A 26378-nucleotide genomic window follows, 5' to 3' on the forward strand; every position below is an offset into this window, starting at 1 on the left:
GCTCACCTGTGTGTCCGTGTTTAGTGTCCAGGTGTGGAGTGGAGCTTGTTGTTGGTGTGAAGAAACTGTAAGTTTGCTTTGTTTCCTCCTTTAACAGTTTGTCTTTAGGAACTTTACTGTTTGTTCAGCTCATGTTTGATTTCTTCACACAACAAACTGTGTGTGTTTGTATTTCCGGTCTCTCCATTAAAGTCAGTGTGTAACGTTTTCCAACAAGGCCGAGTGTCTCCGCCATTTTCTGGCCTTGTGTGATCAGAGTCCGGGAATCAGACTAAACACACTGAATGTGGCCTGAGCTCAACCGGAGAGCCGCTGAGCTCCAGATGTTTTTATTTACATGCACAGCAGGAGACAGAGAGCGCACTTTGTAAATGAATACTTCGTATAGATGTGTGTTAGATTCAGGTTCAACATGTCGGTCTTAAAAATACTGCGTCACAAACTGTTGGCTCCTCTCCAACAGGAAGAAGTGTTACAAAACACACAAAACTGAACTAAATTAACTAAATTATTGAGAATGATCAATGAAATGATTTTGGAAAACTGATTAACATTTTACAGGAAATGGCCTGTTAGTGTTGTTAGTTTGGCTAAAAAAAAGACTGAGTCACTGCTTTCAAAAAGTTCCGTTTTTATCATAAAATCTACATTAATCTACGTCAGTCCAGCCTCTGACCCCGTAAATATATAATAAATAAAAAATCAAATATAAACTGAAACAAGCAAACTCACCGTGGAAACTAACTGAAACTAAACAGAATTAAAAACACAAAGTGTAAAAGAAATGGAAATAAAAACTAATTAATTACTAATTACTAATTACTAATTACAAAACTACAACAACCTTGCTGTCTGTGGATATGTTTTGGGTGGAGGTTTCAGCCACCACAGATGTCTTCCTTCATTTGTCTGTAAGTCAGTGAGATCATTTAAAGATGGTTACATATCTGCCACAGTGTTAATTTAAAGTTCTCACCCTTCGTGTTCAGAGGCAGCAGGTGGAGGGACAGCAGAGGACTTTGTTTTTTAAAACAAATTTGATTCAGCAGGTCGGCCTCTGTTAAAAATATCACGAACTGTCGGCTCAGACTGTTCACACTGAAACAAAGATGGAGGATAAAACATGTTTTACATTTCTCAGACTGAACAAACGTTACTGTATTAAGTTTAAAACACTGTTAATAAATCGGAACATTTAAAGATGCTTCAGTCACGGTTTTTATATTAATAGTAAGTCAGATGTTGAGCTTTGGCGTGAAAAAAGTTTTTCTTTTTTCCTGGTGAGGAAAAAAGTTTGAAAAAAATCAGTTTTAAGTTTTATATATACATATTTGATTTGTACAGGACTCATATTTTAATACTAAAGTAAACCTTTTGTCTTCTGTCTGTACAAAATACCAGATATTAAAGTGCAGATGTTACAGATGTTTATATATTTTATTATGAAACAGAACAAATGAACAGTTTAGCACAAACAAACGTTAACATGTAGATATTGTACTAAACTGCAGTGAATATGAACTCAAACTCTGACTTTTACAAGATTAAACTTTATAGTGACGTGTAGGAGAGGAACAGATGAACACGAACTTTGATATTTGAATACAAACGAGTGATTCTGAGGATTTTTTTTCTCACCTCATCATCTTATAATATATTTGCTTATTCTTCATAAACAGTAAAAAAAAATCAGATCAGTGGATCTATTTTACCGTTTTAATGGCAGAATGGACAGAAGTTTTACATCTCTGTGTTTGTTTTTGAGGGGATCACTGTATATCAGTACTGTTATAGTTTAATATTATTTCTGTACAACTGCTTCAGCAAAAAAGCTTAAAGTTTGAAACCAGGAGTTTAACTTTGATCAGAGTTTCCATAGTGAGTTAAAGATATTTGCACAGCAGCTCCGAGAACTTTTATCAATATTTCTTTGAATCCTCTAAATTTCATTCATAGGCGTTGGACTGTTCATAGGTCTCAATAAAGTTTGTTTCAAAAGAAAAAGACTGACACAGACACGTCATCCGTCTGTGTTCATGTCACATGAAACTTAGTGGAAAATTCCTTCTTATGCTGCATTCAGGAGCACCAGTAAAACCTCGGTTCTCCAGAGATTAGAAACACTTTGGGTCACGTGAATGGCGGCCATGAAAACGACATTCTTGTATGAGAACCAAGAAATGTTGATTTCTCAGGGAACATTACTGATAATTAAGAATTTAGAGAAAGACATATTTATTTTAATAAAAGCTGAACCTGCTCAGTGGACAAACAGAAATGTGTTACGGCCCTAGCAGGGCCTCCTCCTGAAGGTGCCTGTGTGGGCGTGTCCTTCAATGGCTTCTGCCTGAGGTGCCAGCTTTCCCTCTTACACAGCTGACTCTCGTCAGTAATCAAAAGTATTTAATCCCAGGGAAAGGTGAGCTCTGGGCCAGAGTGCCATGTGAGTGGTTGCAGCTAGTGAGCTGCTCTCTTTCTTTCTGGCTTACGTTTTACTTTATTGACCAACGCCTGAGTTTTGTTTGTTTTCTTAAATGGTGATAGCGGCTTGTCCGTCTCTTTTAGTTGAGCTACTTTAATAAAACTCTTTAATTTAACCCCTTTGCCTTCTTGTCTCCTTTTTCTGACCCGGACACTTTTTGTTACTTCCCCCTCACCGCCTAGACCCCTCAGGGGAACGTAACAAATGAGATGAGATTAAATCTGACATCACCAAGTTAAACTGTCAGAAACTCTTCTGAAAATCTGCCTCCTCCCCCCCTGTGCTAAGCTTCAGGTGGAGTCCTGCCTCCTTCCAGGACGGCTGTAAGTTTGCTTTGTTTCCTCCTATAACAGTTTGTCTTTAGGAACTTTAGGGGCTTTTTCTCTCCTCATGACCATGATGTGAGACAGAGGACAGAGCTGCTTGTGTTCTGCTTTTTTGGGTTTCCCTCAATAAACTGCTCCCTTTATGTTCTCAGTTCTTCTGTATCTAATGTCAGCATGTGAGTCATCTTCAAACACAAGCTGAACATGTTTTCATGGTAGCATCGGTAGGATTCATGGAAAAAGCACTGATTCAGGTCACTAACCAGGTTCAGGGGAATGACTGGAGTATTTCCCAAACAGAGACATCCTGCGGGGACCTTTGTTCTCTTGTAGACTCTGATATTGTTTCCAATGTTTCCAATAACAAAAGAGAAAATCTGTTTGATTCATTTTTCTTTCTTTCTTTTGTAGATATAGAGATATACCTCTAGGTTAGATTTATTTCTCTGAACCTCCACAGCTGCAGGTGGAGGAGATGGTGTCTCCATCAGCAGATTCAGTGGAAAGGCCGGACTTAAAGGAGGCTTCAAAAGGCTTCCAGACAGGATGAACTGGGCTAAATGAAAGAGAGGATAGAAAGGATTGTTTTGAACTTTGAATCATATAAAATCATTCCTGTAGTCCCAGAATAAAAACATTGTAACATTTGAATGTCACAGCATATCTGAGTGAAGAATAAGTCAGTGTCTTTAGCTTGTATAAAACAGCCTCAATTCACCAAAGACATCTTGCTTAACTATAGCTGAGAGCCAATAAGCAGATTTTTAGAGCCCAGATCTAAAAATGGGTTAGTCACACGTGTTGGACTGACTGAAGCTTCCAGTCACAGTGAATCAGTGTGTGTCAGTGAATGCATCGTGTGTGCTTCAGGCTCCATCTAGTGGCCTGATAGCAGAGCAGCTGATGGCAGCTTCCTCTGCCTCACACTGCTGTCTGACTGCATCCAGCTGACACTGAGATGAAGCAGGAAAGAAGCAGCTGATATTTGGACAGCACACATGATGAAAGGAGGATTTCAGCTGATGTGCACATGAATGATTTGTGTTTCCTCTGCAGGTAGAAAGTGTGTGTGAGCTGAATTGAGCAGCATGGATCAGTGTGAGGACAGAGAGGAGGGAGTCCCTCCCTCTAAAAGCACTCTGTGTGGGGAACATGAGAGCCAGACCAAAGCTCAGAGGTGAGATGACCATCTCTAACTGTCCATGACTCTTCTCCATGTCACAGCTCAGCACTCACATCACTGCTGCATCATTATTCACAGGAACCAGCCTGGACCTCCACCCAGCTCTGTGTCCTTACAGAGTGACGGGTCTAAAGAGCACCTCATTGATTTCAAAGTCTCTGCTGCAGAGAGGTGAGCTGTTACAGTGTAAATAACTGTTTACCTCTGGGTGGCGCTCTGTTCTTACACTGTCAACACTAGTTTGGAGTTTCCTTTTGCTCATGCTCAGACTGCAAACAAGTTTATTTTTGGAACGACGAAGGTAATCTGGGTTCTGTGGCTGAAAATGAAAAACACGTTTTTCTTCTCTAACAGGATCTTCTCTAAGAGAATTTTTGGACCTGAACCTGGACGCAGCTGTGTGTCTGTGGTGTCATACAATCGTAGCAATGATTACAGCTTTAGAAGAAACGCAGTCTCCTTAGCAGAGAGGTGAGTTGTTAGCAACATGAACTCTTTGATTAAACTGCTTGATGTTGTTGGATATAAACTGCAAACACATCATTCCCTCAATCCCATTTAAACTGTCTCTTAAAAACAAGCCTTTGGTTTCTAAGCAACTGAAAAACCACTTCAGCAAACAGGAAGTGATGCTCATGATCTTGTTTTCTTCATCAGTCATGCTGTGCTGTATGTTGGAGGAAGTTAGCGGTAAACTCAGTAAAGCATAAATATCACTTATACTCAAAACTCACCCTGACCATCAGTAATTATTTCTTACATTACATTCAGTTTGAACCCTAGTTTTCATAGAAAACAATAGTAAGCTGCTTTCTGTCTTTCAGGCCAGGAAGACACCTTTCTACCAGGAAATAAAATTACAAGACACTTTCTAAAGAAATTAAATATCAGCTGTTTATCAAACCGGTTCAGGAGTCAATATAATCATTGCATTTGTCTTTAAACACAAAGGAATCAAACTTTGTCCTAACATAAGAACTGAACATCTTGTCTAAAGACCAGAGAGGAGAAAGCATCCCCAACAACCCTCTCCCCATATTTCTCCACTCCACTAAATAAAAATGAAACAATAATCTGTTAAAATGATGAAAATAATCTTTGATGTTGGACTTTTTGCCTCTTGGATGTCCATTCATCTTCTGCTTAATGAACTGTTCAATAGGATTAGTTACCTTTGATGGTTGAACCAATCCAATTATCAGTAGCAGGAATTCATTAGCAGTTCCCAATAACATGTTTTTCAATTCTTTGTTTGTCTGAAATAATAAAGTAAACGATTTAATTGAAGAGACAAGTCCAACTTCTTAGTATACACATGTATTTGCACACTACACAACTTTTTTTTTTTTTGCTTTAGGTTTTGACATAAGCAGTACACTGCATGTCACACACGACAGTAAATTTGATTAAGCTTGATTTATGCCTGTGAAGGTTCAATGGAACTTGGAAAGAAAAGCATCTGGACTTCCTTAAGTTAACTTAAAGAAGTCCAGATGCTTTTCTTTCCAAGTTCCATTGACTGAATGCTTGATTTATACTTTCTCCTCCCTATATTTTGCTCTTTCGGGAAGGAACTCCGAGAAATATGTATGCAACATGGTCGGTCAAAAAACCTCTGACTCTTACATGATGACCTCTTATATCCAATTGTGTCCAGCACACACATGTTAAGAGGTTTTAAATCAAAAACAACATTAAGACTCACTTAGTGGCAGAATCCTGGTTACATTTGTTACAACGTCATCTAACCTTGAAACCTGCTCTTGTTGTAAATGATCCTTTTATTAGGTTACACCAGGGGTCAGCAACCTTTAACACCCAAAGAGCCTTTTGGACCCGGTTTCCACGCAAAGGGTCAGGGTTCGGGAAAACACTGGGAGCCGCAAATACTTTGTGACATCTAAAATGAAGATAACACTGTGTATATTGTTTTTACCTTTATGCTTTGTGTGAACAACTTAGGTGCTTATGAAATCCATGAAGTGCTACAGAGAAAATTACATTTTATTTATGTAATGAACACATTTTGAACTCTTAAAGAAATATAACAAAGGAAAAACACCCACCTGAACTAAAACGATCCAGCAAACAAAAACTGTTTTGAGCCGCCCCCCTCATATTGCCTTTGGACTTTTGGAGCCTTGACCTGACTTTTAAAAAATAATTGGAAAAAAGCTCTATGCTGCTACAAAATGAAAAAAAGATATTTGCAAAATTCTGCCCAAGTATGTATTTTACCTGGTTACTGCGTGTGGTGGGCATGGTCTGCAGCGCCGCTGCAGGGGAGGCGGACGCACCTGAGCGGCACCCGCAATCACGCCTTAACGTCTGTGCTCTCTCTGCTGTTGTTGGTGTGTGTCGGGCTGTGAGCTGCAAAGCTACAGCCGGCTGTGTGCGCACAGCAACCGTGTGTGTAAAGTGGTCAATAAAGAGATGCTGAAAAGCGCGTTCATGCAAACATCGTCGGGTCTGCCGTGATATGTTTACAACGGGACTTCTGCTCCTGAACCTCTGCGCACAGCGTCTGCAGGTCGGGGCTGTACGAAGTCACTTTATCTCTACAGGACTGTAAGCTGTCGTCTGTGAGGCGTGAGCGTGTTTGTTTGAACACAGTTCACGGTGGAGAACAGCTGCTGACATAATGTGGATCCAAGATCCATAACTGGCCTACCTGGGGCTGAAAGTCTCCATAAATGCAGGTTGTTTAGTCGGGTATGTCAGCTTCCGCGAGTGTGACGCTTATTTTGAGCGATGAAAAATTTTTTATTTTTATATTTCAAAATCACAATCTTCCAATGTAGAACTACAAGTTAAAAAAGAACTAAACACAAATAAATTACACTTCAGCTAAATACTTCCCATTTATTTTCCCAAACCACACGGAGCCGCACTATACGGACTAAAGAGCCGCATGCAGCTCTGGAGCCGCAGGTTGCCGACCCCTGGGTTACACAGACAGAAAGGGTGAAACACAGATAGTGGAAAAAGTACTATTTACATAAGTTATTTCTTCCAAGCTACTAATGTACAGACACCTGAAAAAATATTAATCCTTTAATTTTTTATTAAAACATTTACAGTTAAATAATATTATAAACAAAATTTATTCCAATCCATTGAAAACATTTTAATGAATGACAGTTTGAGTTTAGATTCTAATCAAATGATTAAAATATGCTCACAACAAAAATCAACTGACTTTGTACTGTAAGATAAATATGTACAATATTAGAGAGATAATGTCCTGATTCGAGATATTGAGAACCAAAGCAAAATACCAGATTCCCAGAAGGATGCAATCAAACAGATGAGTTTATTGAACACACGCGTGGGGAGATGTACACTGCAACATCAGCTGTAGATCTCCGCCCAAAAATACACTTCAGATTGATTATAACGTCAGGATTAAAATGCCCCCTCTCGCATTCTAAGAACATAATTTGCATTTTGTACAGACAATGATGAATTTTTAGAGCTGATTGCAGACACAGAAGTTCCTCTTTCTGGCATCTTCTCTCCAAATATGGCGATGACTTTGGGCCCTGAAAGTCCCCCTGGACTCGACTTCCTCTTTAGCGCATCTTCTGTCACCTGTTACCAAGCAAACTCCTATGCAACAGGTTACAACAAGAAGCTGAATACATTCGGGCCTTTGCTAAGGCCTGTTCCTATAGCCTGTGTTTTGTAAGCGTGCATGCAGATTTAACCTGTAATACAAGTTTTAACATAATGCCAACAGCTTCAATAAATGCTTTGATGAAATGATGATTAATGCAATGGTAATGATGATAGTTATGAATAGTAGCAGCAAAATATTTCCCTCATCTAAAGGTCCCTGGTTCGATCCCAGGTTTCGGCACCAAAACTGTCCTGATTCGAGATATTGAGAACCAAAACAAAATAATAGTGGATCAACCAGATGATCCACTATGAGTAGCACTTAGTGACAGTGGGAAGGAAAAACTACATTTTAACAGGAGGACATCTCTAACAGAGCCAGGATCAGGGAGGAGAGTAGAGAAAAGCTTCAGTGGAAAATGACTAACAAATGTATTTTTCTCTCCATCTATCAGAGCCGCAAGAAGACCAGAGAGTTCCTTTTGGTCTTCCTCTCCTCTTAGAAGGAAGGACTTTTCTGAAACAGAGTCCGACTATGGATCCATGGGAAGTGTTTGGTCTCTGGGAAGTGATCAGTCAATGGACTCTGTACTGTTCTGTGCTACAGAAACGTGAGTTATAACTGAGTTGTGAATGTGACATGCATGTGTTAAGTGTTAACTGCTCCCAAGTCTAAAATGTACAAAATAAATACACTATAAATATAGTTATAATTATAGAAGTTATAATATATAATATATAAACATACCCGTCCACTGTTTAATTACAAAATCAGGTGGAGGCTGGGACTTCACAGCATACTCCTAACCTATTATATGATTGTGTTGTACGTTGTTATATTAGTGTGTTTTTATTTATATTTATAAAAAACATCAAGTCACAAGCAAACAGAGAACACACAATGACACATGTTTATTCGTCAAAAGTATTTATTATTAAAATCAACATAAGATAATTTTTTCACCACTAAAAAAACCCACAAAAAAGCATGTTCATATCAGCCTGATATCAGACAGAAGCTGTCAACTCAGCTCTGGAGAGTGGGCAATCATAATGTTTGCTCTCAGTTTTGACAGCTTTATTAAAGATGAATATCAGCCTGTACATGCTGCAGATAGCTTTCCTTCAAATTCTTTAATTCTCACTCGCTTTTGTAACTTTGTACTTTTGTGTTACTCGCAGCAACAACTCCACCTCCCTGTTAGTCCATTTAAAAAACTCGCTGCTTTTCCTCAACATTTTGCCGCAACATTACAAAGAGCTGGTAAGTAAATAAAAGGCAAACAGAAAGAGGCAGGTCGAATCGTGTTATGTTTCACACATGCGCAGTACTGGAACATAAGTGTTTCAGTTGTTTCAGTGTGGACAAACAACTGCTTGGAAACGATTGAGAACGCTAGTGTGGACGCGGAGCGTTTTTAGACAAAAACAGAGTTTTCAAATTCATCCAGATTAGTGTAGACATATCCTTTGTCTTTAAGACATTCCTTCAGTTTAACTAATTGGTGTGTGTTACCTGGTTTCATAGATAGAGCTGGGTGTCCCCTCTTCTTGTTAGGGGGTGAAGATAAAAGTGTTCAGCTCTCATCGTCCTGGTAGGGAGTTGTGGTATCGCAAGAAATTAGTAGGTTATATAAATATGAGTATGCATAATAGTTATTATTCATAGATACCTACATCCTAAGTTCCTGTTATTCATCTGAAAGAAACAGAATGAGTGTGTTGCTACAATGGTAATGCCAGGAGAGGCAGTAGTGGTTCTGTGTTACATTAATGTTGTAAGGAAGTGGAAGAAGAGCATGTCCTGTAGGAGGCAGTAGAAAATGGATACTGATGTTCTGTACATGCCCTGAAAGAAAGGTTCAGTAAACCAGTGCAACGATACTCTGGTGTAAGGCTCAGTTATTGTTTTTTTTATTTTTTGAAGATGCAACAGGAGTGAAACTGCTTTCTCAGCTCTTATTATCGCTGTGGGAAGAAACTTAGAGAAAAGAACCGAACAAGTCTTGTAGTGAACAATAGTCTTTGTCAGCGGTCACCAACCTTTTTTGCGCCATGGACCAGTTTATGCCTGACAATATTTTCATGGACCGGCCTTTAAGGTGTCGCGGATAAATACAACAAAATAAAACTAGTACCGGTACCGAAAAAAAGAAGATTTATTCATAACACACGTGAAAAGACCCAGGAAAACCGAGTTAACAATAAAAAACAATAACAAAATAACGCTGAAAACCGATAAAAACCCTGAAAACCATACATTTCACACCCGAGCCTCAACTCTCGCGGCCCGGTACCAAACGACTCACGGACCGGTACTGGTCCGAGGCCCGGGGGTTGGGGACCGCTGGTCTAAGTCATCAAAAGGTCAGCATGTCAGTATTCTATCATATGCAAACTTATATCATTAAAAGCTTATACTGACTACTAAGTACAATTCTCCATTGACATTATGGCTGGTATATCTGGCACCGCCTTAGACTAGTTTTCTTCCTACTTATCAGACAGGACCTTTTCTGTTAGGACTGATAGGTTCTCCTCTAACACTGCTGCCCTAACCTGCGGAGTTCCACAGGGTTCAGTATTGGGTCCATTATTATCTTCTTTTATATGCTTCCTTTAGCTGGTTTCATTCAGTCTTTTAGTGACCTGTCCTTATCATTTCTATGCCGATGACATTCAGCTGTATATGTGATTTAAGCCTCATCAGCTGAATAGGCTGTCCACCCTAGTCCAGGCTTTAACTCAAATCTATGATTGGCTTTCTAACAATTGTTTTAAACATGAACAAGACAGAGACCATGATCATCGCTCCTCCTGATCTATATTCTAAAATCAGTCAGGTTCTTGCCCCTTTCTGTTCTTCTGCTGAGCCAAATATTCGAAATCTTGAAGTAATATTTGACTCTTCTTTGGGCCTTGACTCACACGTAAAATCTCTGTCTTGTTCCTGTTTCTTTCATTTAAGGAACATTTCTAAACTGCGACATATGGTCTCCTTAGCTGAACTGGAAAAATTTTTCCATGCATTTGTGTCATCGCGTTTAGATTATTGGTTTTCCCTTTTTACCAGCTTGGATAAATCATCTCTTTCTCGCCTCCAAGCTATGCAAAACGCAGCAGCCAGACTACTAACTCGCTCTAGCAAGCGAGCTCACATCACTCCTATTTTATGTTCTTTACCTTGGCTCCCAATACATTTTAGAATTTGTTTTAAAATCATTGTTTTAACGTACAGAGCACTAAATGGCCCCAGACTATTTATCCAAGCTTCTCACGAAATACACTACTGCTCGCCGTCTCCGCTCACAGACTCACGGTGTGTTCACACCGAACGTGATGGACGTGAACAAAACGCCCCAAACGCCCCTAATTTGACGCGTGCACATTCGCGTCTCAACGCATGTCCAAGAAAAATCCATCGCGCGGATATTTTGACGCGCGTGAACCGGAAATGTGGGAGGAATGTGGGAGGAAGTTGTGCAGGAAGATGGCAGCTGTCGAGCTAGCACTTGAAGAGAGTCTCCCTTCTCTATTTACTGTGGAGAGCAGAGCAGCGGCGTAAAAGACGTCCTCGCCGTACCCGGGTCCATCAGGTCCTACAGAGGCGTGAGCAGTTTGGTGAGTTTCACCACTTGCTCCAGGAGCTGGGCCTGGATGACGGCCGATTCCAGAGATATCACCGTCGGCCAGTTTGAGGACCTGCTTTCCCTCGTCGGTCCCAGCATCGCCCGCCTAGACACCAACTACAGGCGCTCAATCCCACCTGCAGAGCGCCTGTCCGTCTGCCTGAGGTTAGTAAAACTATTTAATACGGTAGTCCTTTATTGATACCTGTGCTAATATGCTAAACCATCCAGTTATACACTGCTAACATGGATGTGCTATGCTAACAGTGAATGCTGTCGGTGTTTACTGAAAGCAAACTGTGGTACATAGTCGACTGTTTATAATATTTCTAGTGATACTCAGAAGCTCTCATCAAGTCCCGGTTTAATTCGATTTATGCTGTTATCAGTGTTTGCATGATAGCATGGCTGTGGTGTCACATCAATGTATGCGCTCGGTGTTTGCTGATATCAAACTGTAGCATTAGGACCACTGAGTTAACCTTTGTAGTGATACTCACTCCTTTTTATTTAGACCTGGTTTAATTCTGGGATAGTTGAATATTTGTATATAATCCCTGCAGCTGTCAGACTCTATAGCAGGGGTCACCAGCCTTTATTAAAACAGAGTTAGATAAAACTGTGAACAGTTTGGTTCATCTCTAGTTACATGGTTCTATCTTGATAAGCTGTCTTATCACAGATTAATTTTTCAAAAATATTAATGATTTAAGCAAGGAAAGGGCTACATGTCAACACACAACTCTTTATTTCTATTAATGTCTCACTTCATTCCTACCTGATTGACATGTTTAGGAATTGTGAGTGATTGGCTCACTGTAGTTGTGAAAGTTGCTACCAATCAAATTATGATATGTTAAAGTTAAAACAAAACACAACTGTTTTAGATATTATCTAATATACATTTTGTAATTATCCTTATAATTACAAAATGTTTTATGTAAGATTTAAGTTTTGTGATTTAATCCTTGTGTGGTGTTCATATTTTTGTTACTCAGCCAGTGTTCATGGGTCTGGTGGACCCGCTAGAGTTTTGGCTTTCCAAATTAACACTATCAAACAATTTTATGTTAAATTACTCAACAGATGTTTACTTCATCCCAATTACAAGCCATATGAACAGCAAACATGGTTAATTTTTTCCCTTTACCTTTGTTAAATCAGATTTATGAATTAATGTGCTTCTCGTTTTTTTTTGTTTTGTTTTTTTTATAAAATGTTATAAAAAAAATAAATCAGTTGTAATCAAGTGGAGTGAGTGGAAAGACAACACATTTACACGTGAAGCAATATGTTTCACAACTAAATGGGATCAGCTGCGCATCAATGGTGACATTAGGCCCAGGGATGTAAAACAGGGGGAGGTGGTGCACACACTTATCCCACACTGTCCTGATGGCAGCTAGCTTGTCTCTCTGCCGTCGAGCTGGTCTGTCGTCTCGGTTATCAAAACGGATAATCCTGGAAGTTTTGTGGAAGTTTTCCAGAAACATTGATGCACGGAAAGGTTCGTGCTGGTTTCTGCATCCCACAGGATTCTGTGGATTCCCCTTTGGACCTGAAAACTCCTGCAAGGATAAGAACCCCAAAGTAGGCCTTTGGAGTTCTTAGATGAATTTGGTCCATCTCCTTCCACCTCTCTCCAAAAACACACCTTCCTTCTAGATTACTGCAATCCAGAATAATTTTCTGGATGGAATCTGGGATGAAAAGCTCAAATGAAGACTTGATGTCCTGCACATGAGTAACTGTCAGCCGTGTTGGCCCTGGCTTATCACAGTAACAGCTCTGCAGGGTGGCTCATTTCTTGGCAAGAAGACCATTCAATTTCACCAGTTATTGACATCCATATTTCTTCACTTGCTGTCTGGTGGGCTTGTTCTGGTCCTGGAGCTGGCTGCAGATGGGGTACTCGTCTTCGTTTTGTTACTAAATGGTGCTCAACCTCATCCTCTTCTTCACTGTCAGACTCTGAATTTTCAGAAATGTGAAATATTCTGAAACCTCTTTGTCAACATCATCATCAGAAGCCCCTCTCTCTTCCAAAATCAATTGGATGGCCCTCGCAGCAGATAATCTTTTGCCATCTTGATCAGTTGTGATAAAGAACCACACTGGCAAAGTCTTATTTATAGTATTATGGCCCTAATTTGCAGGTGGGACAGGGTATGAGAAAATAAAATTTGGATCCCTCAAGAAAGAGGGTAAAATGTGCGGGAATGTAAGAGCAGACTGTGTTGATAGTTGAATTTTCAACAATGTTGCAACTTTGTGCGCAAGCAGGAGGGGAAGAAAACACTATCAGCAGCACCAGAAAGGAGGAAGACAGAGTGTGGGAACACAGGACCTACACTTTCAACACTTTTATTAGACCTGGGTCCAGTGGACCCGAACACCTTGTACGTAATGTAAATGCGTGGGGGGAGGTACAGTATGAGGTCATTGAAAATTAGTTTGGATTTATGTTCTTCACAGAAAATAAGCCAAAGCCAATGAATTTCAGGTTGAAAAAATAATTCATTGTTTAATTTTTCTTTTGAGAAAAACTGAAAACGGGTCTCACAGACCCGAACACCATACAAGGTTAAATCTGACATCACAAAAGTATTTTGGAATTTGAATAATGTATTTTGTAACTGCAGTACACATAATACTGATTTTGAACAATTTTGTCCAGGTTCCTTGTCACCGGGGACTCCTTCAGCACCAAGCGTTCAGTTACAGAGTCGGTGTGTCCACGGTGAGCCAGATCACCCCCCAGGCAGCGACGGCCATCTGGGACTGTCTAGTGGACGACTTCATGGCTGTGCCTTCACCTGGAGACTGGCGGTCCATCACAGAGGGATTCCAGGAGCGCTGGAACTTTCCTCTGTGCTGTGCAGCTCTGGATGGGAAGCACGTCCAGACAAAGGCACCCCATATATCATATAGGAGACACACACATTGATATACACTAAATATTCATTTCATTTCTTTTTTGTGGTGCCCAAATTTATGCACCTGCTTGATTTTGTTTAAACAATTATTGCACACTTTCTGTAAATCCAGTAAACTTCTTTTCACTTCTCAAATATCACTGTGTGTGTCTCCTGTATGATATATTTAACTGACATTTTTTATTGTAACAACCAACGATTTATACAGGAAAATAATGTCTATTAACAAGATTGCCCAAACTTTTGCATCCCACTGTATCAGTATATTTTGTCATTAGTATAATATGAAATAAATTCTACATGTGTCAAGTTGTGTGCCAACATTTGCTGTGTAGTAGAACTGAGACATTAGTCATTATAAACATTTATTTGAAATAATATTAAAAGTCTCAAACAGAAAAACATTAAACATAAATATATAAAATATAAGAATTTACAGAGAGACAGGAATAAAAAGGACCAGCTGCTCTCCAGAGCAGGAACAAGGCTGAGGAGGAAATGCTCCATTGGAGACTGGTGTGGACTCTTCAGGGACACCAGGGTGGCCAGCTCCAGCGCCGATGGACCGTCCTGGGACCCGTCCCTCATCTGCCTCAGAGCCGTCCTCCTCTGTGGGCCTGTAAAACAGCACAAAACACAAAGAAATGAGAAGGCTGCTACTAGATTTTAATTTCAACATTGAAAAAAACAAAAACAGGATATAATCAGATTGGTTGTAGATATTTAGTAAAGGTGATCACAGGCAATCCCACCGACTAAAAAGGTATCAGTGCTTGCTGTACATATCTGTGGGTGCAGCAGCAGGAGCTCAGGGACTGGGGAGCCAGGAGAAGCAACAGGGGATGCTCTGCTGCAGAATCAGTTGGTTCTATCAATACAGTATTAAATGTTAACAGGTTGGATATAATAATCGTAGAGTAGACAGTGGTCCCTCATTTATTGCAGCAGGGGTTCTCAGAATAACTAGCCCCTGGCCACGCACTTTATACACTTTTTTTCCACACACACACATGAACATTGGTCACAGTTCTCACAACTGATTCTCAAAGTGCAAACCTTTGTAGATTGCAAAACGTAAAAGTATTATTATGCCGCGGTTTGTCTTCATCTGCCCGCCACTTTCGTGCGCCTTTTTCCCTCACGGTGCAGGTGTCTATTTCCGAATGAGGCTCATAGTTATGGGTGTTTTTGTGCTGTTATTTCTATTGGACGCGATGGTTATCAAAACCAAACATGATAAATTTGGCAAGCGCAGGAGACACGACACGAAGGAGATTTGTCAATCAGGCTGCAGAATGCAATGCTGTACTGTGCAATAAAAAATCAGCAAAAAAGCAAAGCAGTGACGGATGAACAGCGGGACCACTGTGTGCTGTTTATTAATAAACAATAAAATATATTCCTAAATGACAACATGCATAAAAGCAGAACGGTATTTGTATGTCAGTGGGAAAATAGCGGTGGCTTGCTAGCTTTTGTGCAGCTTCCCCGGGTCAGTAAAGACTTTCAAAAGAGAAATGAATGAACTTACCAGGTTGCCCGATCTCTTCACATATCTTCCTCCAAGCTCGTCCTTTTTATTCCTGTCTCGGTACAGAAAACAGCTGGTGTCGTACAGCTTCGGGTTGTTTGCTACCGCATTGGTTAGCCTTCCCTCCATCGAAGTATGAAGGGCTTTGGCTGGATCTGCCCCTTTGACCTAGGTCACAGCCACGTCACCAGGCTCCTGATTGGTTGTCGCGGCGCGATTTGACGCTGGAGTTCAGATTTTTCCAACTCAAGCGGTAGACGCAAAACGTGCGTATGCACAAAATGCAACACAAAAACTCACGCGCATGGTTTTATTTGCGAGTCAAACGCGCCAGACGCGCTACACTGACGCGCGTTTCAGGCGTTTTTGCGTTTTCGCGACTCAAATCTGCTTCCGAATTTTCGCGGGACCCGCAATCGCGTGTCATCGCGCCTTTCCATTGACTTTACATGTAAACCTGACGCTCTATTCGCGTCCATCGCGTTCGGTGTGAACACACCGTCAGAGTTTGTTGGTTGTTCCCAGAACACGTCTGAAGATGAAAGGGGGCGGAGCCTTTCAGTCTGTGGCACCAAGGCTGTGGAACAGTCTACCTCTACAACTATTGTTATGGTTCAAAAATATTGGAGATGGACACCAGAGGAAAAACCCACAATAACAACACTGGTCCGGTCGGGTTGAGTCAAACGATGATTTAATGATCACACACGTGGGAGATGGACACTGTATGCAGACAGTCTCAGATCTCATCTCAAAAAACACATCTCCATAGTTTTATGAAATCAGGGTATTAGAACGCCCCCTCATGCGTAGTGACAGGTGTAATACAATCAATGTTGACAATTTTATTTAACACAAAGAATAACATTGTCTCCTTCCCGAGGGCAGATGCTAACTGCCCCCTTCTCCTGGAACCGTCTGTACCCTGCTGAGACACAACATGGCAGCTACAAGGACTCTTTCATTTATTAAGACCATCAGTGTGTATTGCTCTAAATCAAGTATATAATATTAAATGAATATTGCTGGATCAGCTACTTCTACTTAAAACATATTAAAACATGACTAAGCACAAAATCACCAAGAATGACATCTTATAAGTGCTGTGTAAGCGCGTGCGGCCTTCCAAGCTCAAAGCCTTTGCCCTCCATAGATCAGCCAGACTCGCGCTGGCTGTAGCTTTTAACCTTTAATTACCTTGAGCACAACTCTAGAATAAGCAACAAACTGCAATGTGTATGGAATGATTATGGTTACATCTGCAATGAAAAATCATGTTATTATTCTGGTACCTGTAAGAAAAGATCAAACTAAAGTTATCACCATCACTGTAATGCAAAGAATAATGTAAGATCAAAAACTTCAATTTATGCTTAATGCAAAGCTGGTTATATACTTCTAATGAACTAATAATGGCATATTAAAATATTAAATGATAATGAGAAAAACATCCCCTCCTTATTCTACACTATGTTTGGTTGAATCTGTGGAATCCTTTAAAAAACAGTTAAAAACTTTACTGTTTAAACAAGCTTTCTATTGACCAATGCTTTTTACATTTTTATATTTTTAATTTACATTTAAACTATATTGTGTATAGTGTGCATTTTGCTATTTATCGTACTGTTTATTTTAATCTCTGTGTGCAGCGCTTTGTGACTACCTGTCTATGAAAAGCGCTTAATAAATAAACTTTACTTACTTACTTAAGCAGGAAATGACTGACTTTGTTACTAAGATGCCCACTGTCATATTCCAGAATCAGGTTCTAAAATTCGCAAATGGATCTGAGACTTTTCCTTTCTTTCTTTCTTTCTTTATTTCTTTATTTCTTTATTTATTTATTTATTTTTGTCCCGTTTGGATCTATAGCCATCAGAATTGTTGTCTTAAGGCCAAGAAAGATGCCAAGTGGATTTATTTTATCAAGTGGATCATCGTGGCCTTGCCATATTGGTCCATTTGATTGACCTTTATTATAATTATGAGTTTATTTTATTTTCAGTTGTTACAAACGGGACAGACATGACTGTGGGATAGGACTCTTTATAATGAGTCAGAAAATATGTTTTTAGTAGGTCTACAGTTTGCTTTAACACATTCTAAACCAGCATGTGAAGATACAAAGACTAAGTGCTGCTCTTCAGTATACATCCTGAAACTAGCCAATGGAAAAAGGGTGTTTAGGAAGGGTGGACTTAAAGGGAAGAAGCTAAAGCTTGTTTCGGTCAGGGGTCTTTCCATCTGATCTATTTTTTCTTTATTTTTTAACAACCTTTTCTCCACCACTATTTCCAATTGAATATTAAAAAGTATATATTATGTTCCAAAGTTCACTACAATGGCAATTTGCCAGCTCCTCATTTGTTTCCATTTAGCTACTCTTATAACTATGTTTTTACTAAGCCAACTACAAGTGGGTTTTTCTCCAGACATAAATGTATTTTTTTAGCTAACCATGAATTGTATTCTCCACTAAGACTTTTTATAATGTTACTTTTACAGACTGAATCTCTGTAACCTGTCAGAGGAACGCAATGAAGCTCTGTCCTCAGCTCTCAGCTCCCAGTCCTCCTGTCTGAGAGAGCTGGACCTGAATAACTCTGACCTGCAGGATTCAGGAACAAAGTTTCTTTCTGATGGACTGAAGAGTCCACACTGTAAACTGAATATTCTCAGGTCAGATCAAACTATATGTACATATGTATGTATGTATGCATGTATACCAACTCACAGAATGAAGAAAAAAACAGGATTAAATATTACTAAATGTAATAACGACTCATTATACTTAAAGAAATGTGTTGGTTTTATTATTTATCTGTTATTTTTCAGACTGAGTCACTGTAACCTCTCAGAGAAAGGCTATGAAGATCTGTCCTCAGTTCTAAGCTCCCAGTCCTCTAGTCTGAGACAGCTGGACCTGAGTAACTGTGACCTGCAGGACTCAGGAGTGAAGCTTCTGTCTGTTGGAGTAAAGAGTCCCAACTGTACACTGGAAACTCTAAGGTCCGATTTAAAACCTTTCTGCTGATGATCACTTAAAAACTTTATATTGTTGAAATATGTCTGTGAAGGTTCTCAGTCATCCAGGTCATCATAGTCTAAGGAGCTTGGAAAGAAAAGCGTCTGGACATCTTTAAGTTACTTGAAGACGTTTCACCTCTCATCATAGAAGCTTCTTGGCTCTTGGCTCTCAGCGAAGGCGGTCGCACTTTTCTCCTCTCCTCCTCACCTTTATCTTCCCTGCTTAGCCTCTGTGTCCTGTCTTGTCTCGTGTGTATTACTTTCCCTTGAACAGTCTCTCACTGTCGTTCTCTAAAACCTAAAAGAGAATTATGGATTTGATCAACTGGTCTCTGAATTGACACCCTTTTCTCAACGAGAAGTCTGGGCTCGGGAGAGCCTGAGTGCCCTGGAGGGACTTTCCCTGCCGGATACACGATGGATGGGTGGCAGAACTGGAGGGTCATGTGCCTGGCGGGACTGTCGATCGAGGACGCTGAAGATATCTATCTATTCGGAACCGTGATAACAGGGTTCTTGCTGATCGGAGTTGGCTTAGCCCTGGTTTATCGGAGAAATAAGAGAGCGGAACCAGCTGTTCAAACCCCCCCCCCCCAAGGCTGCCCGCTGGAATCGAAGCGATGGGACGAGGCGCGACCTCTCACAACGAACGTAATATGGTTAACACCTTGGAGACGCTTACAGCTGCTATGAAGGCTCAAAATAACACCATTGAGCGTATGATGGGATACATCAGAGAGGGGCCTGCTCAGAATGAGACCCTTGAGCGACAGTTGGAAGGCATCGCGGAACGGATCACTGCAGCTGTGAGATCTCAGAATCAAAAGAATGATAACACCATGGAACAGAAGTTTGATACCATCATGGGGAGGCTGGCGGCTCTCCAACGGGAGATTGAGAGACCAGCATCGGAGTGTTAAAGAGCAGCCTGAAAATTCTCCTGGGCTGCTCGCGTGGAAATTTACAAAATCAACATCAAAATTGCGGACCCCCATCACGGCGCCAGCTGCAGGCCCAAGGCTGGAGCTGAACAATCACTCCCTGATAACGACTGTGTTACGGCTATTCTTCCCGTCCCATGCAAGGCCACCTGGATTGGCTGGAGGACTGTTTACTTAGCCTGATAGGCCGAAGGACACTGTCTCAGCTGAACTATGGACACGCACACACATACACTTACACTGATAAGCACTCACTCATCCCCCCTCTCTTTCCAACGCCTTCGATGCTTGTTGCCCCCTGGGAACACGAAGCGGGTCTGGGCCCGTGCTGTTTTTTTAAAGACGGCGCCGTTACAGGATGGCTGCTGTGTTGCCTGGGGTTACTCCTCATCCCCTACCCAACCCTGTGGCTTGTCATGTCTTCACAATGTTGTGCTGTGGACATTCATGTGCTTTTTGTGCAGAGGAGTTTTTTTTGTTTCCTGTTCTCGTGCTGTCCTACCATGGAAGCACAGCATGAGTGGAGGTCTCTTTTTTTCCTCTTGTACCTTCTTGTTGTTGTGTACATTTCAGTGTTTTTCTGTAACGCTACCGATCTCCGACTTGTAACCCCGTGTTATGTGTGTAAGGTCGGGGGGGGGGGTTCCCATTTCGCTGCAGGGCAACCTGCTTGTGACAAATAAAGCTTTCATTCATTCATTCAGTTTTAAGGTCAAATGGTGGGGAGTCCCAGATTTAAACCCAGTGGGAGTTTCCCCCCAAAGAGGGACAAAGGACCCCTGATGATCCTCTACCTAATCACATGAGCCAAGGTGTGAAAATGGGTGTGGGTCACACTCAGCCAGGGTTTCAGCTCATTGTGAAACCTGGACCCACCCTATCATGTGATTTCCTGAGGTCAGATGGCCCAGGATGTGAGTGGGCGTTAAGGTGTCTGGGGAGGATCTCAGAACTGGATTTTAGATGTTAGGAAGTCCATAAATCCAGGTTATGGCATCCCCTGGGTATAGACGAAGTTGCAGGATGATCGATGATTTTGTGCTTTTCAAGTTCTTGAAGGCAAGTGTTACACACTGAAGGACGACAGGGTTCATTCAGGTGCACATGAAGATTTATTGCGCTGAAACACAGCAAAACAATTCAGTGTTACTGGCGGCTTCCATTGTAATAACTGGCCTGCGTTACTTTTGTGTCATACGTGTAATGGCCATGTATTAATCAGCCCTTAACACACAGAGAAAATGACCAGTAACAATAGACAACATAACATGTACTGGCTGGTCTATTTCCTATAACTTTAACTGAAACCAGCTAACAGTTTCCTTTCACCTTACTGATGGGACAACACGGTTACAGAGATTAATGCAGGAGGCTAACATGACTTAGCTAGCGCACAAATGTTACTAGCATTACCCACAGATAACGTGAAACAACTCCCTTATTCGCTCACATTAAACTCCATATAAACAAGAATTACACTCCAAACATGTTAAATAAGCATCAACTTTACATAAATGTATGTAGTTCTCGTATATTGCTCTCACCTGAAACACAGCAAAACAATTCAGTGTTACTGGCGGCTTCCATTGTAATAACTGGCCTGCGTTACTTTTGTGAAGAATTATTTTGCCAGGTACCCGTTTGTCTGAGCCGCCACTGCCACCTACTGGCGAAACTAAATATCGCCCTAACATCACATCAGGTGGGAGCAACTGAGCTTTTCGCTCTGTGTTATGATGCAAACTATTGTCACAACAAATAGCAAAATAAAGATGATGAGGGGTGGGCACGAACACATAAGGAACACATCTGAGACTTGTTCTTAATGCTCAAAATACTCAGGGTGCCACACAAGCTATAACTTTCTTTTTGTAGCTGCTTGTGGGGTCTCGCTTTAAGGCTTCGTAAGTATTGTTGTCACCGAGGAGAGTAGTGATCTTTGTGTGGTAATCCGTTGTGTTAAGGACCATGGTGAACCTTCCCTTATCAGCTGGTAATATAGGGATGTTGTGGTCTTTGCTCAGGGAAGCGACGGCCTTTTTTTCTTGTATTGTGAGGTTAGACGGAGGGACTTTGACACTGGAGAGGGTGGCTGAGACTTTCATCCTGATTTGCTCTGCTTCTGTCTGTGATAATTTATTAATCCGTATGGCGGATTCTGTGGCTGTGATGAGGTCCACTATGGGCAACTGTTGCGGAGAAATAGCAAAATTGAGTCCTTTTCAGTTTCATTGAGATTCCGGTCTGAAAAGTTCTTCAGCCATTTTTCCTGACTGTCTTCAGGTGTGTGTTTTTCTCTGAGTTGTGTAGGTTCTGACTGGGAAGTAAAGATTTTTGTTAACAAAGTGTGGAATTTTCTTTTCCTTCAGAGTGTTGGGCCCACTGAGCCTTGTGCACAACCTTGTGAACCTCTTCTATGATAGGAGAGGGTAGAAGTGTTTTCAGTTCCTGCAGAGTCTCGCTAATCTTGCTCTGGAGGGCATCTATAGTGAAATGGACCTGTCTTATCATTTCACTTAAAAGCTGATCTCCCTAAAATTAACTCTGCTCTGTATCCCCTGACCGTGGATTCAAGGCCCATACTCCTTTGAACCAGGGGAACAAATCGTGGCAGGATCAGCCTGATATTATTTGTATCCCACTGTAACTTTACTGTAAAGAGCTAACACCTCCAAAATGTCAGGAGTAGTTAGTCATTAGTGTTTGTGAACTAAAAATCAAGAATGTGGGATCCTGTTTGTCCGTGATTTAAACAGCCCAGCGCTGCTCCCAACGCAGGGAAAACCAATTCTGCAGGCAGACCTACCTCGGCACTTGTGCAGGTGAAGCCAAAGGGAAGATTTGCTTCACCATATTTTCTAGTCTTTAGCTTGAAAAAAGGTTGGTTTGGAAACATATTCAGCGATGCTTCATCTCCTGCTTTGGATTTGTGTGAGCGCCCTGACAAAAACCTGTCCATTATGCTATATGTCCATTATGTCCAAGCGTTTTTGTTTTTTTCTTTTCCTTTTCATACGGCCTCATGTAGCCCATCAATTTGGTCCAAGCTACAATGACACTAGGGCTGGGTATCGTCACTGATTTCTAGAATCAATTCGATTCTGATTCACAAGGTCCTGAATCGATTCGATCCATGATTTGATTCAATTGGATTTGAATCGGGGAAATTTTGCCTCAGTCAGATACTTATAGTCAGATTACTATAATTCAGATCAGTACATTTACATATTTTTGTATCTATAAAAAGGAAGCTGACACATGCCAGACTTTATCAAAGGTGTGAACATCACAGCAGATGCCTTTGTGTCAAAATAGCTGAAGATAAACACAGAAACACATGAAGGTGATTTTCCTATTGAACGGCAGAAATTAGGTTTTCTTTTCAGAAGTAAAAGGAAAAAACTTGTGCGTAACAAGCAAGCGAATAATGCAGAAAACAGATTTCAGGGATAGATGGGAAACTGTTGTTGAGAGAGAGAGAGAGAGAGATGCATGAAAAACAGCAAAAGTCAGAGTGAGTCCATGACGATGTTTATGTGAAGCGTAGTTTGGATCTTCTTTTGCTGCTGGTTCGGTCAATATTGTTTGGAGGGAGATCAAACTAACAGCTTTAGAATCGGCGTAAACACAAAGCGCGGACCCGCCGAAACATCAGCATCAGCGAGCTGTCAGCTTTCAGCCCCGACCGTGTCCGTGCCGTCGAGTGAGAAAGTCACATCTCACTGATTCTGGAATTTTGGGCAAAATACATTTATATAAAAAAATCGATTCAGGATTTTAATGAATCGATATGACGTTATCCAAGCCAGAATCGATTTTAATCAATGAATCAATTATTAAAAACCACCCATACCTGACACAGCTTCTTCTTCTTCGGGGTTTAACTACAGCTGGCATCCTTGTACATGCAGTGCTGCCATCTTCTGTTTCAGTCCGTTATTACACTCTTGAATCCTACTACTTATTCCTGCGTCTTTTGTGATCTTACAAAGCTTCGAACGACACGTCAACTAATTAATTAGTCGTCTACGATTTTAATATTCGACAAATCATAGCAGCCCTACTTTTTGGATTTTTATATTCAGAGCCAGTGAGCACGCATTTTCAAATTAATCATGATTTTAAAAACTGTGTTAGTGTGTGATAAAATAATTGTTGGTGTTAATCAATAACTGGTTAACTTGCAATAATTAGACTTTTGTGTCAAACTGATGTGATCTCCATGTTTCCTTTGTTGGACTGTGGGCGAGTGTCAGAACTGAATGTACTGAGTAACATGTAGAGTTTAAACATGTGTCAGTTCCAGTTTTAGAGCTCTAAAGTGCAGCTATCATGTTAGGAATATGTTAGGAATAGACAGGAACACTGAGGTCAAATCTTTATTTTACCACTCGCTGCATTCTTGATGTTCATGAATTCAGCAGGTTCATGATTGTCTGCAGCATTAATCTCATATTTCCATTAAAGTGTTGAATTTGACTGTTTGATGTTCTTTATGATCTCTGGCACCAGTTCATCTGTAGGCTGAGCTCAGTCCATCCATTTAGTGAAATGATGTTTAAAGGTCTCCTTGTTCTGTGAGCGTGCACAGATCCTGAAGCAGGAAGCCTGGGTTACAGAGAAATGATCATCACTGTGATGATGCTCACCATCTCTGACTGGGATTTGAGGTTTTGTCAAAGCAGCAAAGAAAGCCTGGCTATGTTGGACTGGGTGTGGCAGCAGCTCCCAGTTTGAGTTCAGGAGACAGACACCCTCTCTACTTTGAAGATCAGCTTCAAACTTTCCTTTTTGATAAAACTTATAGTTAGAGCTGGATCAGGTGACCCTGAACCATCCCTTAGTTATGCTGCCATAGAGATGGATAACAGACGGATTGTTGTTTTGTGTGTCTGCAGTCTGTCAGGCTGTCTGATCACAGAGGAAGGCTGTACTTCTCTGGCCTCAGCTCTGACCTCCAACCCCTCCCATCTGAGAGAGCTGGACCTGAGCTACAATCATCCAGGTCCCTCAGGAATGAAGCTTCTGTCGGCTGGACTGAAGGATCCAGGCTGGAGACTTGACACTCTCAGGTATGAAGAATGTCTGATAGAGGAGGAAGAGCTGGAAACATTTCCAGATGAGACATGAACAATCACACATGCAGGAATATTTTCAGGGACAGACACACTAGTGTAGCTGGATAGTACATGGATATTTGTGTAGGGGTCTCCAAGGAGTCTGTTTGCAGGGACATTAATGATAACTGAGAAGTCATGTTGAGAGTTTCATTAAAAGTAGACCTACAGTTAGGTAATATTTGGACAGAGACAACATTTTGTAACTTTAGATACACTTTATTAGGTCACAGGTGTACTATACCTGAGATAGTGGCCACTGTGTACCTAATAAGAGGTCAGCCATGTGTGTGTTTCCCATGCTGTATGTCCACAGTCACAGTGACAGTCAGTGACACTGACAGAAGGATGAAACAAGGCTGTGAGTCATTTCAGTCTGTGTCTGTGACAAAGAGGCAGACAGGAGCAGCTAACATTTGGAAATGGAAGCTTAAATAATGACAAACTCTACATTCACAGCTGAATTAACAATAGATTTGTTCTCAAGTGCACATTTAGCAGCTAATGCTAATACTGTTTTCCCTTTGCTTTCTACAACTTTAGCAGCTATTTCTAAGTAGGCCACTTTGCTCTGCTAAGGATTTGTGTGACCATGATGGAAACTCTGAAAGCTAATGCTGCTAAGCTAATACTGTTTATGGGACCCTGTTAGAATCAATATTTCATTCTCATTCTGTAGTTTGAGAACAATATTAACGTCTCACATCATTATAACACAAGAGAAAAGGTTATTAGCATTAGCTACTAGTGCTTATTCACCTCAAATTACCTTTAGCTGCTAATGGCAGCCTACTTAGCATTAACTCCTCACTAATATAATGCTAATTTACATCAAATTAGCATTAGCTGCTCATATTGTTATAAGAAAAGAGAAAACGGTATTAGCATTAGCTGCTAATAATTATTCACCCCTACTTAGAATAAGCCGCTAAAAGCAGTAATAGTATTAGCTACTATCATTTTTAATAAGTAAGAAAAAACAGTGTTAGCATTATTGGATAATGCTTACTCATATTAAATTAGCGTTACCTATTTATAACAGCGTACTTAGAATTAGCCGCTCACATTGTTAAAAAGTAAGGGAAAACAGTATTAGCAGTAGCGCATAATGCTAATTCGCATCAACGTAGTATTAGTTAATAAGGGCAGCCTACTTACCATTAACTACTCACTAATATAATGTTAATTCACATCAAATTAGCATTAGCTGCTCAAGTTTTTATAGGGAAAGAGAAAACTGTATTAGCATTAGCTGCTACTAATTATTCACCTCTAGAGTTTGCCCCAAATGGCAGCCTACTTAGCATTAACTCCTGACATCGTTATAATGCAGGGGAAAAGAGTTACCATTATCGGATAATGCTAATTCACATCAAATTAGCATTAGTTAATAACGGTAGACTTCGTATCATTAGCTGCTGTCATTCTTACAAAGCAAACAGCATGAGCATTAGCTGTTAATGCTTTTTCATCTAAAATTAGAATTAGCCACTAATGGTGTATTGTTAAAAAGGAAGAAAAAACATTGTTAGCATAAGCGGACAATGCTAATTTACCTCAAATTAGTATTAGCTAATAACGGCACCTG

The 26378-nt window shown here is 40.6% G+C and overlaps 1 protein-coding gene across 1 annotated transcript; it reads left to right on the forward strand.

The window, feature by feature from the left end:
• LOC143413432 (uncharacterized) lies at positions 1 to 24803 on the forward strand. The gene is made up of 8 exons (XM_076876508.1): positions 1 to 67; positions 3865 to 3985; positions 4070 to 4162; positions 4346 to 4462; positions 8065 to 8220; positions 18211 to 18384; positions 18541 to 18714; positions 24572 to 24803. Exons 2-8 carry the CDS (start codon positions 3897 to 3899, stop codon positions 24801 to 24803), a joined length of 1035 nt encoding a protein of 344 aa, XP_076732623.1. The 5' UTR covers positions 1 to 67; positions 3865 to 3896.
• Positions 24804 to 26378: the final 1575 nt, after the last annotated feature.

The sequence above is a fragment of the Maylandia zebra genome, linkage group LG2 (assembly GCF_041146795.1).
Source record: "Maylandia zebra isolate NMK-2024a linkage group LG2, Mzebra_GT3a, whole genome shotgun sequence".
Lineage (NCBI taxonomy): Eukaryota > Metazoa > Chordata > Actinopteri > Cichliformes > Cichlidae > Maylandia > Maylandia zebra.

Coding starts and splice junctions, on each gene's coding strand:
- LOC143413432 (XM_076876508.1), top strand. CDS start 3,897: ATGGATCAGTGTGAGGACAGAGAGGAGGGAGTCCCTCCCTCTAAAAGC. Junction 4,163..4,345: donor AAAGTCTCTGCTGCAGAGAG/GTGAGCTGTTAC, acceptor CTTCTCTAACAG/GATCTTCTCTAAGAGAATTT. Junction 4,463..8,064: donor GCAGTCTCCTTAGCAGAGAG/GTGAGTTGTTAG, acceptor TCCATCTATCAG/AGCCGCAAGAAGACCAGAGA.